This window comes from Tiliqua scincoides, chromosome 4, assembly GCF_035046505.1.
Source record: "Tiliqua scincoides isolate rTilSci1 chromosome 4, rTilSci1.hap2, whole genome shotgun sequence".
Lineage (NCBI taxonomy): Eukaryota > Metazoa > Chordata > Lepidosauria > Squamata > Scincidae > Tiliqua > Tiliqua scincoides.
The window spans coordinates 26,613,699-26,632,706 of NC_089824.1; the positions used below are offsets into that span (position 1 = coordinate 26,613,699).

The following is a 19,008-nucleotide window of genomic DNA, read 5'->3' on the forward strand; positions in this document are numbered from 1 at the left end:
TCCCTCTTTCTCTGCCCCCTATTTACAAGCCATGCAATCAGGGAAACTGACCAGGCAACTGATTAGAGCAGCAGACAGCAGTTTCCATTTGCACATCCCCCCAAGACAGAGCTGAACCAGCTCCCCAGAATCACCCCACTTCTTTAAGACTGAAACTCCCCTGATAGCCTTGATCCTGCTGTAAATCAAGAGGATGAAACAGCCCTCAGACCAGGTGAGGGTGGGCTTGTTGCAGCTGCAGGATGCACCTTCCCTGAAAGTGGAAACACTCCCATCAAATGTCTCACAAACTACAATTCAGAGCACCATTACTTAGGAATAACACCCAGGGAAAGCAATGGGTCTGCTTCTGAGTGAATAGGGTTTCAGCTATGTGCAGCTGCACTTGGTCACAGTCATTTGCTGTTACTTGTCTCTGCTGTGAATTGAATTGCACACTCCCAGTTGTGTTCTAAGTTGTAATTTATATGTAGAGCTTCTGGCTTAAGAGCAGAAGCCTTTGCATTGTTTTGCACCAGAAATGTCCTGAGAAATTCTGAGTGATAGATCACTTTTTTTCCTGTGCTGGTCTTCAATCACTGGTTCATACATGAATTGATCACCAAAAATTAGCTATTGGTGGGGCTTTCACAGTCAACTAGCTACCTCCCTTGCTGGCTCTGCAAGGCATTCTGGAGCACTGCCATTATTCCATTCTCTTTCAAGTACCCCTAAAGGTCCTGTTGAGTGCCCCTGAGGGTACATGAACCCCAGGTTGGGAACCACTGTTCTATTAGTATGTCATTTACAATGCAGTTACTCTTTGATAGTGTTTACAAAAAGATGGTGAAGACCAGAATTTAAAAGTTTATGAATAAAAATGAATCTTATGATCTTTTACTATATTTTTAATAAATTAGAGACTGTCAGTTCTTAGGTAACAATTACTGGTAGGTTATTTTTCAGGATCTGGCCTAGGGTAAAATCTTACAAAACTATAATCAGACACCCTCCCCCAAGTTTATGACCCTGACTTATCTGAGGGTCATAGAAAAGACTTATATGTGAGATCGACATAGGTGGGTATCTGCGGCAGCAATTTTCAGTCTTTTTCATCTCGTGGCACGCTGACAAGACATCAAAATTGTCAAGGCACACCATCAGGTTTCTGACAATTGACAAGGCACACCATGCTGCCAGTGGGGGGCTCACAACCCTATTGACCCTACTAATAAATGATCTTCCCCCAGATTCTTGTGGCACACCTGTGGACCATTCACAGCACACCAGTGTGCCACAGCACAGTGGTTGAAAATGGCTGATCTACGGTATCCAGCATCGGTTAGCATTAACAAAATATGTAGACATTCACCTGAAATACCAGATATGGCCACAGTTCATACGACACCTTAGCTAGGGGAAAACAGTTGCTACCCCCTTAAAGGTTCCCATCCAAAAACTGGAAGTGGGTCCTGATCACATTCTGCAGCTGTACTGAGGCACCCGGAGGCCCGCAGAGGCATCTATGGGCTCCCCATACCCTCCAGACAGCTGTCACACCCCCAGTGAGTTTTTGAAAAGCCTTTGTTGCAGTGGTGCTGCAATCATGGTAGAGCCTTTGCACCTTCTCCCCTGCAATGACTTCCAAGGTCCCAAAACTCTCCTGGACAGTTTGGGAACCTCTGAGATAAGGGAATCTTAGAAAATGTGAAACAGCCTAACAGTTATATAATACTGAGAATAACTTACTACATATACAGGCATGCTCCTTTATCTGCAGGGGTTCCGTTCTGGAATCACCTGCAGTTAAGTTAAATCGCAGATCCGGGCAAACAACTCCCGCCCACCTTGTGCAGCCGAGGTGAGCTCTACTCCCCTCAGCTTCAGAGGGTCCTCTGAGCCCAGCAGAGGCCATAGATATCCACCCACAGCATTTGCTGGGCCCAGCCTCTGCTGGGCTTACAAGGCATTGGGGGGCTTGGGGAAGCCACCACCTATGCCACATGGCAAACCATTTTTGGAACTGAGAGGACTTCCAAAGCAAGAAAGATGATTGCAAGATCAGAGGGGATCTGATCTTCAAAGTGAAAAAGTAAAACCTTCCACTGAGTATGCCCAAGCCCTTGCATGTACACAAAATAGGACTTTGGATCCTGGCCATTATGACCCAACTGGTTAAGCATTATATAAATGAAAATATTCAGGAACTAAGAGAAATACCAGCATAGTTAGTTATCACAAATAGAAGAGCATCTGTTTTACACAAGGAAGCAAATACTTACCGAAACACCTCTTCCCATCTTCATCAAGTTCATAACCATCATAACATTGGCAGACATAGGATCCAGGTGTATTCACACATATTTGTTCACAATCATGTTTTTCAACCTCACATAGATCCTGGGCTGCAAAAATTAAAATTAGTAAAATCCCATTAGAATCTTTTTATTTTGTTCTGCGTTCTGTTTGAAGCTAGAGATTGAAAATAGTTCAGGAACATGAACAAACTGAGGATGATAGATAAGGCATACAGGAATTCTCTCTAGATTCCAGAATATTATGAAATTTGGAGTGGCAAAATGACCATTATTCCAAAACGATGGCAAAAAAATAGAAAATGGAAAAGGAACATGTAAACTATTATCTGCAAATGTAAAAAAAAAAAGGATATTTAGTAAAAAAATATGAATTTACATTTAGTTCAGTGACTTTTCACTTTCTCTGTGTGGTCATCTTTTTTTTTTTGCCTCAGGTCATGCAATCTCACACATAGTATCTGGCAGTTGGGAGGGTAGTCATATAGGTGACATTTGTAAACAGAATGATAAATTTTGTGATAGTGTCCCAGTTTAGCTGTAGGTAAATTCTATTGTAAGAATTAATCTGCAGGTGTAGCTAATCAAATAATTAAAATAACACTTTGGCTAAAGATATCTCTGTACTTGCCACTCCACATAGGCAGTGGGAGGAAAAATCTCAAGATATTGCTGTTTTGATCTGGAATTAAGCTGTATGCGCATGGATCCGCAGTTCATGCAAATGCCAGCACAACTGCCCCACGAAGGGTCATGGTACAACCATGATAGAAATCTGTGCCTGGGGCTTCTGATTTCCTCAGGAGTAATTATTTAGACTTCAATCCTATGTCTTCTTATTTCAGAGTAAACGTGGAATGTACTTTCAAATAAATATGGAAGGGATTCCACCACTGTGTGTCACTACCAAAAATACACTGACTGTTCTATAGCTTCATTAATTTGATCTCTTATAAGAATACATGTGCAGCTGGAACCCAAAGACCTGTAAGCAGAAGTAAAATGGCTGCTCATATTGTTTGGCCAACATTTTTGCAATGGCTTATGAGAAAGTTCAGTCTAGCACAGAAAGTTGTATAGCAGAGCTCATGCTTCCACTTCTGCAAATTGAAGAACATCTTTGGATTTCCTTATACAGCTCGAACACAGTGTTTCTCAACCAGTAGTACAGGCACCACCAGTGGTACTTGAGGTGGTGTCTGTTGGTACTTGCTGGACCCCTGCCACCCAGCAGTGAGACCAGGAATACGACACAACAGACAGTGGCAGGAGGCTTGGCTCAAATGATTTGGGTTAGTGGGTAGAGCTCCAAGGCATGCCTTTTCATCCTAGAAAAAGTCATTCTGTCCACCCTGAACCTCTTACTGACGTTTGTTATGTCGCATCTGGCCTCCCAATCCAGAAGCAACTGGCAATCACATCATTGATGTCATTGCCAGTTACCTCTGGTGGTACTTCAAATAGCTGGACCATGTGAAGTGGTACAGTGGAGGACAAACATTGAGAAACACTGCTCAAACATGCAATGGCCCTTCCATGAATGGAAGATGCCTTCTGGATGGTGAAGGGAACTTTTCAAGCTAACCCTTTTTTCCCTTAACTTCTACTAGAAAGTACAACTATTCCTGTTCTTGGCAAACTCTCTTACTTGTGCAGAAATTCACCACCAAGGCTTATATTTTCACTATAAATTTGAGTGAATTTGTACGCCGCCCAGAAAAAAAAATGATACAAAAGGCATTTTAGGGACATCCTACATAAATCTAATCAATTTGTCAAATTTAGTTTACCAAAGAAAGGTCACAAAGTAGTTAAGATTGTAGCCTTCAGGTCTTTTACTAAAGCCTCCTGGATGAGTCACTTTGAACAGACACATCAGATCCAATTAATGGGACTTACACACATGTAAAGACTGCAATCATTGCTGCAGGATTGCAGCTGTTTGGTGCAGTCCACAACTATTACGATCTATGAGAGTTTTGCCATTGACATTAATGAGATGTTGATTGTAGCCAATAATTTTAGGCGATTAATGGGTAAACGATTTGAGAACTGCAAGCTTCACTGTGCGGAAAATAGCTTTGAGAGTATTAAGCTGATGTTACCATTTAGATAAACACATCTGGTTTATGTTGACACTGAATTGTCTGAAAACATAAATGTTCCTGATCTATTTCTGCAGAGACTGGGGGCTGTATCATGTAAGCTTCTATACTGCATAGATTGGAGCAATGAGAACAAACAGATTTGGCTCTGCTATTTTACTGCGATAGCTGTTTTACATTTTATAAAATGTTTAGTACCATAATATAGTATTTACTGACACTGGATGCTATTGCAATTATTATTTTATCACTCTAAAAAGTGACAGGAGAGAACCTAGCCTATGATATACTCTGACATTCCAGAGATTCTAAATGTATCCATAGGAAAAAATGGTTTTTCTCCATTGGGATCACTCAGGGGTGTCACTCAGGGGTGTCGTGGGCCGAATAGCATTCATGATGCCTGCTGAGGGCCAGAGGTGATGTCATAAAGCAGGAAGTGATATCATAAAGCAGGTCATGACCAGAAATAAGCACTTTTTCTCTCACTTAGGAACTCATTAGATTCAGATGACAGAAGAGAAAAATATGCAAATCTTGATCATATTTTCAAGATATGGGACAGCCTAATTATCATGTGGGCTGCCTTCGAATCACTGCCTGAGCAGTGATACCTCAGCACAGGTAGCTGATGCTGGGAGAGTCTGAGGGCTGGACAAAGAGCTTCTGAAGGCCATATCCAGCCCCCGGGCAAGATGTTTGACATCCCTGCTCTAACTCATCCACCCCCCCCCCCCAAATATATTCATAAATAATGTTGATCAGATATAAAGGAGACAAGGTAGAAAACTCACTACTGCAAGTCCTCTGGTCCAAGTTTAGAATATATCCCTGTTTACATTTACATACGTAAGAGCCAGGAGTGTTGATGCAGTAATGGTCGCAACCATGCTCCGTTACACTGCACATGTGTTGAACTGTAAGAGAAAAGTAAATATTAGCTAGTACAGTATACAGTAATGATGTGATTAAACAATATTGAGACACAGCCTTTACTTAAGGCTTTCTAAAAGCCTAAGAGTAGGATGTCTAAAATTGTTTTTTTTTTTCAAATGACAAAAAAAATATTAAGGTTTTGAAACATGTATCAAAATACTTTCTTCTTCTTTTAAATATACAGACTGTGTGGCAGGTACAGGATAGGCTTCTGGTCCTAAGGACCAAAGAATGGGTGATTACCACCACCCAAGATGCTGAGAGCTATAGTACAGCTGTTGCTTGTCTTTGGTGAGGGCGGGACCAAGGCAGGAGGAAAGACTAAAAGGAGACTGGGGCAAGGTGGATAGGAAGGAGGAACAGATGGAGCAATTTGAGGGGGGAGCCAACAACAAGCAAAGAGGAGGGTCAACAGCAGATGGGGAGATACAAACTGTGGGAAAGAAGGGTGAAGAGGGAAAAGTGAACAGAAGGGGGAGGAGGACCAAGGGAAGATGAATGAGAAGAAGTAACAAGAGTGGAACGACCCAACACGGACATGGGAGACATCAGAGAAGAAAAGGAGATGCAGCCTACCTGGAAAGCCAGGTATCTCACCCAGACAGGCAGGGTTAAAATACTCCCAGCAAACCCCACCGCAGAGGATGTGCCCCCCCTTTTGGTGAGCTGCCAGGGATTGGTGCAAGATGCCCTAAGTAATCATTAATGTTCATAAGCCAATAAATGGAAACAGATAGAGCTTTCCATGACTTAAAAAACTGCAATATGTAATCAAATATGAGACACACGTACATGAGCATGCATGCACACGCATGGGTCAGCCCCTAAATCCTGATCATATGTGTTTATTTTCCAGATTTTTCTAACATCAACTACAGTAGACAAGAAGCAGCTCAAAACATAACAATAAACCCTCAAAAACTGTGCATTCAGAAGACACACACTTTTTGAATCAAGATTTTGGAACAGCTCCTAGAGTTATGGTTTTAAAGATAATATACAAACCACCACAGTTCCTTGCTTTCCTGTTAAAATTTGTGAATATCATTATGACAACCTGCAGCAACCAAGCTTTCCAAGTGTTTGTTTTTTTTTGTTTTTTTCAAATAAAAGCTGCAAATGCTGGACATGTCCAAATCCATTCACATGGTTTCCTAGAAAGAAGGATACTCCAGACCCAAGTTGTATGCAAGTAGTGCACTGACAACTGAAGAAAACTTAAGAACTAATGCACTGTTTAGACACATTCTGCTCCAGGGTGCAGGCCAGAGACCAAATAATACTTGATGTAAAAAAATTACCCTATACAGAGATTTATATCAAGTCAGGAAGATGGGTCTATATAGTATGATGGAAATAATAATCATCATCATCATCATCATCTCGGTATTTATATACCGCCTTTCTGGTCATCGGATTACTCCTCTGACTTTATTCAAGGCGGTTTACATAGGCAGGCATTTCTAAATCCCTCAAGGGGATTTTTACAATCATAGAGGTTCTCTCTCCCAAGAACCAACAACATTTCAGAATGGATCTTCCTGGTTTGGTCTCACTTCTGGCCTCTAGTTCTCCCACGCAGACTGGCAGGCAGCTCCATCTCTCACATGGAGGGCAGCCAAGACGCTTCTTGCTCACACCAAGAGCAGGTGGAATCACTCAGCTCGGCTTGTCAGCTGCTTCAAGGTCTCACCATTCTCAGCCATTCAGGGAGCTGCCGGTGTCCTCGAACTGGCTACCTTATAATCCATGGGTTCTAGAATGTTTCTGCTTTCTTTTAAAACTCTGCCTATGTATATGAGGGCACTTTTTCTGTTTGAATACAGGCCCCTCCACCCCTGTGAATACAGAAACCATGGATAAAAGGGATCATTATCTTTGTTTTTCTGTAGTAGGGATTGTAGCACTGGCAGACAAAGGAACATTCTTGCTTAACTGAAAAACGTGGCATGCAGGGAACCAGCCTGCACACTACAGCTGGTTGACTAACAGAACAGTTTGGTTAGTCTCCCTCTAGTGCAGCCATTTTCAACCACTGTGCTGTGGCACATTGGTGTGCCATGAGAGGTCCACAGGTGTTCCACAGGAATTTGGAGGAAGGTCATGTATTAGTAGGGCCAGTGGGTTGATGTGGCAGCATGGTGTGCCTTGTCAACTGTCAAAAACCTGATGGTGTGCCTTCCCAATTCTAGTGCCTTGTCAATGTGCTGAAAATTGCTGCTCTAGTGTGTAGGTTGCCTGTACATTGATTCTTCAGTTAAGCAAGAAAGTTCCTTTGTTACCAAGGCACACCCATGCTTCAATCCCTATTACTGGAAAACAAAGGTGCTGTAATGCACAACCTCCCCATCAACAGAGAAATGAAACTGCAGATACCAGATCTGCGGATATGGTGGGACACCAGAGATGCCTTGTAAAAGCATATTTAAGCAACTTACCACAAAGTTTATTCTGGAACACAGAAGTTAGAGTTTCAATCTGGCTGAAATTTGCAACCAAAAAGACATGGTCTTCATAAGGTTCACTTCCAATAGATTTAAGGGTGTTCATATCTACCCTTCCCACGCCAATAGCAAAAATTAAGATTCCCGAGTTCCGTGCTTTTGCTGCTATCTCTGCCACAGGATCCTGGGGTCTCCCATCTGTCACTATCATGATAACCCTGGGCACATTCTGGCTGAGCGGCCGTGCTCCTTCATGTTCTGAAAATGCAATGTTCACCGCATACTGAATGGCTAAACCTGTCATGGTTCCAGTAGCCAGGTGCATCATTCTTTTCACTGCTCTTTCCACATCCTGTTTCCTCCTGAAGGTTTTTAAGGAAAATTCATTTTTGACTGTGCTGCCATATTGAATGAGCCCCACTCTAGTCACATCTGGGCTGATGTCCAAAAACTGCAGGATGGTTAAGATGAATTCTTTCACTTTCTCAAAGTCATAAGGGCGAACACTACGAGAACTGTCAATGATGAACACAAGGTCCAGCTGTTTGTCATTGCAAAAATGTTCTGAAAGGAGGCAAAAACATAAACATAATTTATGCAACTAGTTGTCTAAAATAAACCAAGCCCCAAATTAAATCAGAAAGTCATGAAGAGTTTTTTTAAATGTGAATTAGGAAGCCATGAAATATACTTTACAATCCACATAACCTTCACCCTTTAATATCGTAGGCCCCAATACTGCCTCACACCACCAGTACTGATGCAGCCATGCCAAAAAAGTGTGTGCTGCTTCCAATGGTGACTCGTTGGGTGACCCTTGGGGGTGACCCGAGGTCATATAGGAGGTAAGTAAAATTTATTTTTACTTACTCTGCTTAAGCCCTGCAGTCACCTGTGAATCTCCACGGACATCTGTCACTTCTTCTGATGGAGTATGTCCACGAAGAGAAAAGGGACAGGGAGGTTTAGAACAGAGGGGATAAGATTTGGCGTACACCATTGCCGCCAGATCCACCCCTTCCTGCCTCCTCGCCACCCCGGTTCCTCTCCTTCCCTGCTCAGTTATGCCCCCAGTCTTCCCATTCCTCCTTCTCCCCATCCATGGCCTGCCCCCACTGCTGACTTATTACCTCCAGGGGCTCCAGGCATGCTGCTGCTGCATGACCTGCCGGTCGTGTGCTACACAGTATTGCATTTTGTGACACCATAAGTTGGGTTATGCTGTCTGATCATAGCCGGATCATAGAATTGGACTATTAGTATTTTATATTAGTATGTTATACAAGCTCCTAACTTCAGCTTTCTTATTTGGATGCTATTGAAGTAAACATTTCTCCATCATAAGTGGCTGACAATTAAAAAAAAAAAGATTATCTGTTTATAAAAATTGCTTATGAAATTTTTGATTTAAAAGCAGTACGTATCTTAATAATTATGCAAAATCAAAGGAATTTATTCACTTAGTGTCTTAATGGCTTCTTATGCAAACGGCTGGAGGTTACCAACCACATGTTTCTGCAAGTTATTGGGGGACAAGAACTGCCCCTGTTTCCATTTGGTTCATTACAAAACTTTGTCAGCAACCAAAAGCATTTGTGGATATGGAGCAAAGATGCTATTTGTGGACTATGAAGTAACTGTATGGTTTTATTCATTTGGAGGCTACAGTCTAGCTTTTTACACAAAAAGGTTGCTAACTCTTTCAAAGTCAGAGGTTGCTGAACAAGCTCCAAAATGAGCAGAAATGGCATTCCATTCCTAATGGGATGCAGAAATACTGGCAAATTAATTCATTTTCCATATTATTATCTCATTGCTGTAGCTAATTATTTCTAGGGCAGAATAAAGCTCTAATAACCATGGTATAGTAACTATACACAGATAACATGTGAGGGCCATTTGCAGGGATGAGATCAGAAAGAAAAAAACAAACAAGTTAAATAAAGCTGAAGGACTAAACTTAGTCTGGTCACCTCTGGGATAAACCCAAACCAAAAAGTCTGGAGCTGAATCTGAGAAGTTGGATTGACTTCAATGTTTTTTCTTCCAGCCGTGCCTTAAGTTGGAATTTTCTGTGTTGATTCAGATGTAGTTGAAAAATCTTAGAAGAAAAAAAATCACTCAATTGATGCCTAGGATTTGGGATTAAACATTCCAATGTCATGTTCAATATAACCTTTTTGGACCCACATAGGAGCCACTATGTTAATATACTCTTCACAGACACTGGAAGTTAGCCTCCTGTGGAAGTTAGCCTCCTGTGACAAGTGGAAGCTCTGAGGGCAAAGCGTTGATTTCTTACTGTCTGCACCATTAGTAGAGCTGGTTGGAAGAAAGATTTGAAAGGGGCAAGCTAACTAGCAGTAATTCCCATGAAGAAGGAAGTCAGGTGACTATGGGGAATCATCAACTACTTTATGTGTCCTTCTATATAAGTGGCAGGGCTCCTGATGTTCTCAGTCAGAGCAACACATTGCCAAAGGATTTGTATAAACTTCTTAGCACATGCCAAGCTATGCAACCACTGGTCTTCTGTGTTTGCCCACCTTCCCTTTGTCCAGGTGCATACTCTGCCTTTGACTTTTTATCTATCATAGGCTTTGCAGCCACTTGTTCCCACTCATGTGCTAAGTGCGCCTTTTTAAGACCTAAGAATAAGAGACCTGACAGTCAAGGTTATTCGCTTACCTATTCTTGATGCTCCTGATTAGTGGCTTACTTCACTTCAACTGAGGGATTGGATTGAGGATTGAAGTAGTGTAATGGAGGAGCATTATGAGCCTGCCATATCCCTCCACCATAAAGGCAGCTTTTAAAGACATCATAAAGACAGTGCGAATGAATTGCACATGAGTAACCAATTTTTCTGAGGATTAGTTCATGCAATGTTTTCCCCTAAGGACAAGGGGGTATGGGGAAGAGACGAGTCACAAAAACGACCTTTGTATGATCAGCGGTTCACATGGAGGTTCCAGCTCACAATGAAGACCATTGGTGAGCCCTTCTAGTGCACTGTCCCCAGTTGAAAGTTATGAACTCAGGCTGAGTTTATCCTTCCAAAAGCCATGCTTCCAGTGTTACTAACAGGCTTTGGTGCCAGGCTAGAGAAACAAAAATCTCCATTGTCCCGTCCAATCAATGTGACATAGAACTAAATTAACGTAGAAATGAAACTGCTGCATCCAGAAACTCAGTTCTAAGAAACAGGCAACAATCACCACAAACGTTCATAATTAGAAGTTAGTGGAACTTTCAAACAATGTATTCTGAGTACAGCACTAAGCTGTTAATTACCAGGATTAAAATGATGCAATTTGCAGCGGATACTTTGATTCTTCAAGCTTAATACTGTCATCTTCGTTAATATACACTGATGCAGCACTGGCATACTGATTATTGTAGGACAAGTATTGCTAACCATTTCTTGCTCTGCAACTATTACAATTCTAAAGTGGCGAATTGCTTATATGTCCCATGATTAGACTAAAGAGTTCGCAGAAATTGAAAAGACATTGGCCAAATGAAAAGTTCTTGTCAACTTGAAGTAGTGTACAATGTTGAAGTGTTTACAAATGTCGCAAGTAAAAAGTTTTTGCTTTGTTAAGGCTGCAATCCTATACATACTTTAATGGTAAATCCCATTGAACACTATGGGACTTACTTCTGAAGAGACATGAACAGGATTGCCCTGTAAGTACCCCAAAATCTAGTTCCTTCTTTCAGTTAATCATTTCACAAAAGGGAATGGGCAGATGTGGATTAGGTTGTAGGCAACTGGTCAGTGGCATTGCTGGGTGGGGCCACACCAGGTGATGCACACGGGAGGGTGACACTATTTTTTAAATTTTGGTATTTTTGAGTAATACCATCATGTTATATATAAGGGGTGCTCAAACCCCGGCCCAGGGGCCATTTATGGCCCTTGGGGACCCCAAATACAGCCTGCCGGGAGCCCCCAGTCTCCAGTGAGCCTCTGGCTTTGCTGAAGCCCATTCTGGTCCAATTATTATTATTATTATTATTATTATTATTATTATTATTATTATTAACAGTATTTATATACCGCTTTTCAACAAAAGTTCACAAAGCCCGATGCGACTACTCTCAGTGTGAGGGCCGAATGACCTCTCACACCAGCTGTAGGTTGAGGGCTCCCTCCACTGCTTGCTATTTCACATCTGTGAAGCAAAGGGAAGGCCAGCCTTACTTTACACAAGGTCTTTACCAGGCCTTGAGCTATCATGAGACCGTCATTCATTCATATAAGTTCCATCTCTAATATATTCATTTACATAAATTTATTCAAATTTTAAATATAAATTAAATCTTTTTTTCCTGGCCCCCAATACAGTGTCAGAGGGATGATGTGGCCCTCCTGCCAAAAAGTTTGGCGACCCCTGTTATATATCATTTGATGGGTAATTTCATGCAGAATGCAATAAAAAATTGTGTTGAAATATCTCTATTCTATCAAAAGTTATAGCCAAAAATCCAGTGGAATGGGGTGATTGTGCATTTCTAGCAACTCAAGATAGAGCTGGAAAAGTCCCTTGAGCCATTTCTGCCCAACATTGCATATATGCAATAGGGACCAAATGTGTACACCTGTGGGCCAGGCAAAAGCAGGTTAACTTAAACCTTTGAGAACCACTGTTAGTCAGTGTACGTAATACTGAGCTAGTTGGACCAGCAGTCTGACACGGTATAAAGCAGCTTCAGATCTTCAGAAAAGGATGTATCTTCTTTCCACTGAGCTTTCTGCATCAGTGCTAAAAGCCAATGTTAAACAGCAAAAATCAAAATTAGAGTACTGACCTATAAAATTTTAATTTCTGTCATATAGAGCCCCATGGTCTACTGGAAATGCATTCTTTATTACACATTCATAAGCAATGGAAATAAATATATATTAGGTCAGTGCTTTTCAAACTTTTAGCACCCACTTTTTAGACTGAGAATCTGTCAGGACCCACCAGAAGTGATATCATGACTGGAATTGACACCATCAAGCAGGAAAATTTTTAACAATCCTAGGCTGCTATCCTACCCACACTTACCCAAGAGTAATCCCCATTTACTATCATTGTTGAAAGCATATACATAGTAGACTGTTAAAAGTACAGGTCTATAACATTTCCCCAAATGCAGTTACATACCATGGGGACATCAAGACTAATATATTAAAAATAAATGAACCCACCTAGTGGGTCCCGATCCACAGTTTGAGAAACACTGCATTAGGTCATCTGGTTGAGTAGACTAGCAGAGTAGATTAATTGCACTAGTTTATTCTAGGGTATAATTATACATGCAAAGCACTGGTGTTATCAAGTTGATCATCCTCATTAACAGCAGAATTTTCCTATCATATATGTTGGATCCTAAGAGTTGGATTGCATGGAGGTGTGTACAATTTTACACTGACCCCTTTTTAAACAGTAAATGCCACTTTTAGAAGGTCAGTAGGGTCTATAGATTGTAGGTGGGGTAAACTAAACAAGATAACTCCCTTTGCTAGTTGCAGACCCCTGCTGGATTCTGTCTTTGCCATCATACCCAGTTGAGGGTGTGGTGGCTAGTTTGGAGGCCATGTTTGCTCACAAACAAGCCTCCTTGATTGGTCTAAATGTTAAGTGAATAGTTTATTGTTTGGAAGACAGAGAGTCAATTTCAATTGAGAAAGTACAGATCTAGAAGGCAAAAAGCTGTTGGTGAGGATTTATGGAAAATGCATTCCATAATGTGGTTTTAAAGGAAGTGCACTGTTCTCCTTTAGAAGCTACATTAGCTTTTTATGAGTGTGTTTTATTACATACTTTTTTGGGACAGAAAGTTTTTGAACTTTTAGACACAAACAGGTGCTATACACACAAGCATGCAAACACACCCCAACTCACTCTCACTGAACAAAAAAAATGTATGAGTGTATTTTTAAAATTCAGTACAAAACGCGTACATATTGTATTACTTGCATGCGCTGACTGCCATAAATTCCTTTGGAAACAATATGACAAGTTAATGTCACATAGTCTACAGTTAAAAAACTCCACAGTCAGGGAATTAGAGGGCAGGTACTCTCATGGATTGAGACCTGGTTGAAGACCAGGAAACAGAGAGTGGGTGTCAATGGGCAATTTTCACAGTGGAGAGAGGTGAAAAGCTGTGTACCCCAAGGATCTGTCCTGGTACTGGTGCTCTTCAACCTCTTCATAAATGACCTGGAGACAGGAGTGAGCAGTGAGGTGGTGAAGTTTGCAGACGACACCAAACTTTTCCAAGTGGTGAAGACCAGAAGTAATTGTGAGGAGCTCCAGAAGGATCTCTCCAAACTGGCAGAATGGGCAGCAAAATGGCAGATGGTTGGATTTGCGCCACCTCTTCAGGTGGTGCAGATGTGAGGAGACCCATTGGGGCTGCTGCAATTCTACCCAAGGTAAGGGAAAGTGATTCTCCTTGCTTTGGGCTGAGCTGTAGTAAGCTCCAAACTTGCACTTTGGATATAGCACAGGCTGACTAGCCTGCCTGTTCCAGCACAAGTTAGGATCGCATTGCCCAATGATTTGATTTTGTTGTATGGGGCGGTGGGATTTAAATTTTTCTGCTTGATAATGTCACTTCCGGCCATGACATCACTTCCAGTTTAATGACATCACTTTCAATGCGTCCCGACAGACTGTTATTCTAAAAAGTAAGTCCCAGTGTTACAAAGTTTGAGAATCATTGAATTAATATATTGAGCCACATATGTGGAGCTCACATGCACTACATTTTTGTCTTTTGTTTTATCTCTCTTCATGGCAAAATATAAAAGGTAACAAGGCAAGCAGTTTTTAACAGAAAACAGTTTGCGTGGATCTCAGTAAATGAAGAAAAATAACATGCAACATTATAGGACCAGGGCAGCTAGTGAGGTGGTTTGCTAGGCAAAACCACCAGCGTCCACTGCATAGAAAGCGAGCAAGGAGAAGACAGGTGCCTTGGTTAAACTGCTAGTGGCCACAGTGTGGTGATTAACAGCCCAATCCTATCCAGCACAGCAGCAGCAGAACTAAACAGCTACCACTGGATCCTGTGCTGGATCCAAGCAGGAGGAAGGTCTCCTCAGGGGAAGGGGACATTCATCCCCTTGCCCCAATAAAGTCCCAGCCTGCTCAAGGGGGCTTCTCAAGTCTGCACCAGCTATTCCGTTGGTGCAGACTCAAGAAATCAGCCTTGGATCAGGCTTCTGAGTCTGAGATGGGGGACAGGATTCGGTGGAGGAGGCTTCCGCCAGTCCTACCCTCCTCCTGGACTGGTCCCATCCCCCATTCTGCCCCCCCACCTAGAAACACCTCACCTGCCCTCCCACAACCCTCCCCATACCCCCATGCCACTCAGCACTTACCTGAGCTCCGGCTGCAGCCGGGGCTCCTGCTGTGGCGTTGATGGGGTGGTGTAAGCCTCCTGCTGGCATTAGGGCAGAGCAGGATCGAGCTGCCCAATAGGCAGGGAAATGCTAATTATTTTGTCTGAGGTTCAACTCACCAAGTAAAGCAGCATCATTTCTTCGATTTAACAGTACTCCCGAAAGGTGTTTCTCTCTGGCTGAGGCAGGGAAAAGTCCAATCAGCAAAAGGAAGCCCAAGATCATTTTCTTCATTTTTTGGCAAGAAGAAAGAGTGGAGCAAGGTGGAGAATCTGGGTGGAACACTGCAATAAGAAGAAATGAACACGAATTTTCTCCAAAGGCAACAATGTTCAGAAATATGACATGCAACTTTGTCTGGATGTTGCTTCTTTCTGAGCACAGGTGTGTACACACACACCAATCATGTGAAGGACATAAGCTTGATAGCCACTTACACAAGACTGCACATGGAATATTATACAGTATCAGAACAGAGGTTGTGTACCTGCATTTGTCCATATTCCAACCTAAGACTCTACACAACACTGATTGACTTTCAGTGCAATCTTGTGCATGTCTAAGTAAGGCCTATTAAATTCATTGGAACTTACTCCCAGGGAAGTGTGTACAAAATTACAACTTTATTAATGTCATCCAAGACTATTTATTTTATATTTGCTTATTGTCCTTATTATTGTATTGTGATATTAGCTGCCTTGGTTCTATTAGAGCAGTGGTTCCCAACCTTTAGAAGCGTGCGGACCACAGAGGCAAAACTTGGAATTGTCATGGACCACTTCTGGCTGTGGAGAGTCTGGTCTCCGCCCTCTCTGGTGGTCCCCCATGGACTATCGGAGATGGCAGAGAATGGCCTGCCCACAGCCACAGCTGACACTTCAATGGTTGTGGCTGTGGGCAGCCCATTCTCCGCCCTCTTTGGTGGTCCATAGGAGATTGATCACTTCGTGTCTTGCTGTGCAAGGAAAGGAGATTTTTTTCCCCTGATACCTTGAGGACCACTTCTCACAGTCTCGCAGACCACCTTCCCAAACCACAGGTTAGATACCGGTGTATCAGAGACAGGTAAACATATATAAGAAGAAATAAAGAGTAAAACTAAAGCAATATTATAACTTTACAAACGCAAAATGAACCACCTAGTGGTCAGTGGGCTGCAGTGCTTATTCCTTTCTAGATTTATTAAGAGTTCGGCAAGCTCTGCTCTGCTGCTTCATAGTATTTTATCCTCTGAGGGCTTTTCAAAAAAGTAGTCTGATGGCTTGGCCCCACGCTCTGTGGCTTAGGGCAGCTAACAGCCAACTGAAAACTCACACAAGCCAACCAAGGATCTACCAAGGAAATTCTCCTTTGTCAACCTCCTTGTTAACAAGCTATATCCAAATTTTCTACAAACAAAATATATTGTCATCAGACTTATCCTTTTGGGACAGATACATCTGATACTCTTGAGCAGAACCATCTGCATTTCCGGAAAGTAAGGAAGATTTAAAATAACATGGAGTTATTAGCAGTGAGGTTATGCACCTCTAAAAAAACTTAAACATGTTTCAGCAGGTGAAATAAGTGTCATTTCTGAATATTAATTTATTTATTTATCCTATACTGCCTTTCTCTTGGTGAACAAAACCTGGTGCTCGAAGTTGAGCTCATGGAACCAAAATTACATTACTGCTTTAGCAATGGAGCTTAGTGATGCACTTTCTAAAGCTACTATGTAGGACAGGGGTGTCCTACATAGGCCCGGGGGCCAATGCGACCCTCAGAAGCTTTATATCTGGCCCTCGGGCTCTCAGCTGCTGAGCAATGCTGAGGTGACACTGCTGAAAGGGTGGCCCACATGATAATTGGGTTCTCCCATATCTTGAAATATGATCAAGATTTGTGTATTTTCTCTCCTGTCATTAGCAGTTAATGAATTCCTACACAAGAACAGAGTGTTTATTTCTGGTTTTGACCTGTTTAATGACATCACTTCCTGTGTAATGACATCACCTCCGGCCCTCAGCAGGCATCACGAATGCTTTCCGGCCCTCTGTATGACATGAGTTTGACACCCCTGATGTAGGATCTCCATAAGGAAATGTGGCATCAAGAATGCAATGCTGTCTTTCCTGGCTGCCTCCGTGATCAGGATCATTGACTTCTGTTTGGTTCCATATTTCATGGATAAAGCTCAGGAAAAACTACATAGACAGCTAAGTCCCTGTGTGACACTTCCACATGGATGTGCCCACACCAGTAGTTCTGCTCCCTCCTGCTTAAGGGCACCTTCCCCTCCTCTGACTTCATATGTTCCAAGGCTGAGCTCAGGCACAGACATGAGACGCTGTTGCTCAGTGTGTCCTTGCGAGCCCTGCCTGGCACTACATCACTGGAGGGTACAGGCAGAGTCTGATACCTCCTGCATCCCCCTGTAGTTGAGGAAAGGGAATGAGGTGTTCCTGCTGCCAATAAAGGAACCTCCCCCCACCCCAGCAAACACTGCAGGCTACCAGTAATGAGAAGTTTCCCCTTCATTCACGAACAGGGTTGTCAATAGGACTTCAGAGAGGACCAGCATTAAGGGAAGCCCCAGGTGCCTCCATCACAGGCAGGAGCAGCTCCAGGAAGGGGAGAGGGGCTCACTCAGAGCCCCATCATATGCAAGTCTACTCAGCAGTCAGTCCCATTAGAGTCAATGGGGCTTGGTCCCAGGAAAGTGTGGGCAGGATTGCAGCCTCACAGCCCGAGCCTATGCATATCTCCTCAGCAGTCAGTCCCGTTCTAGTCAATGGGGCTTGCTCCCAGGAAAGTGTGGCGGGTTGGGCTGCACGCGCAGCGCCCGGGGGGGGGCGAAGCTGCCTCCGGCACGGGCCAGGCGCGCGCGCGAGCGAGTCGCTCTTACCTGCCGCTGCGCAGGCGTTTCGCGTCCGAGGCGCGGAAGCTGCAGCCGGAGAGCAACAGGCGGCGCGCGGTGGGGCAGGCGAGGAAGGCAGAGCGGCGGCGCGGTCGCCTCACAGGGCGGCTGTGGAGAAGGGGAGGAGCAGCCCTGCCGCGCTCAGGAGGCGCTGGGGAAGGCGCGCCGGCCCGAGGGGGTGCCCTGCCAGCGCGGCTCGGCTCGGCTGGGACCCAGTGGGACCGCGCGCAAAGGCGCCTCGCCCCGCAACACCCTGGCGCGCGCCCTTCGACGGCAGCGCCTTCTCCGCGCGCCCCGGGACTAGCCAAGAGCCAGGCAGGCAGAGGGGCCAGCAGGGCGCGCTCCCCTCCACGCTGCAGCGCCTCTGGGCAGAATCGGGCCTCGGGCTGTGTTGGGCGATGAGGATCGGAAAGCACTTGCAGGGCGGGAAACGGCTTCCCTGCAGGAGGCCAGCAGTGGGGGCGCTGGAGGGGGGCACCAAGCGCCCCTTGCCCACTTCCACCTCATCTGCTTCAGAACTGATTTGAGAAATGGAGATCCTGCCCTTCCCGCGCCAGAGCAAGCGCCCGAGCGAAGGGGACCCCGTTTCCGTGCCTTCTGCTGGCCTCCGAGGCTGTCTCCCCAACCCAGGAAGCGGTGCGTGCCCTATTGGCACCACAACCCAAAGTGGGTCCCAAGGCTGCTAACAAAGCTCTGTAATAAAGTATAAAGTATCATCACAGGTGAGAAGGGGAAAAATCAAACAAAGCATTAAAACAATTAGTTTTAACATGAAACAGTGAAAGATAAAAACAAAGCCAGGCGTCAGGGGGCGTTGAGCCATTGGGAGAACAAACAAGTGCAGGGAGGCAGTGAAGGCCTCTATTCTGCAACCAAATGCCAGATGAGACAGGTAGGTTTGGAGCCCTCACTGAAAAGCCTCCAG

General features: G+C 43.7%; 1 protein-coding gene across 1 annotated transcript in view; it reads right to left on the bottom strand.

Moving 5' to 3' along the window:
- Positions 1-18,275, bottom strand: part of MATN2 (matrilin 2) — a 58,082-nt gene extending 39,807 nt beyond the window's left edge. The window contains exons 1-5 of the mRNA XM_066623225.1: positions 18,072-18,275; positions 15,304-15,468; positions 7,774-8,343; positions 5,194-5,316; positions 2,262-2,384 (exon numbers count right to left, since the gene is read on the bottom strand). Coding sequence (XP_066479322.1) covers positions 2,262-2,384; positions 5,194-5,316; positions 7,774-8,343; positions 15,304-15,418 — 931 coding nt within the window. The 5' untranslated portion in view covers positions 15,419-15,468; positions 18,072-18,275. The remainder of the gene's footprint in view (positions 1-2,261; positions 2,385-5,193; positions 5,317-7,773; positions 8,344-15,303; positions 15,469-18,071) is intronic.
- Between the last annotated feature and the right edge of the window lie 733 nt (positions 18,276-19,008).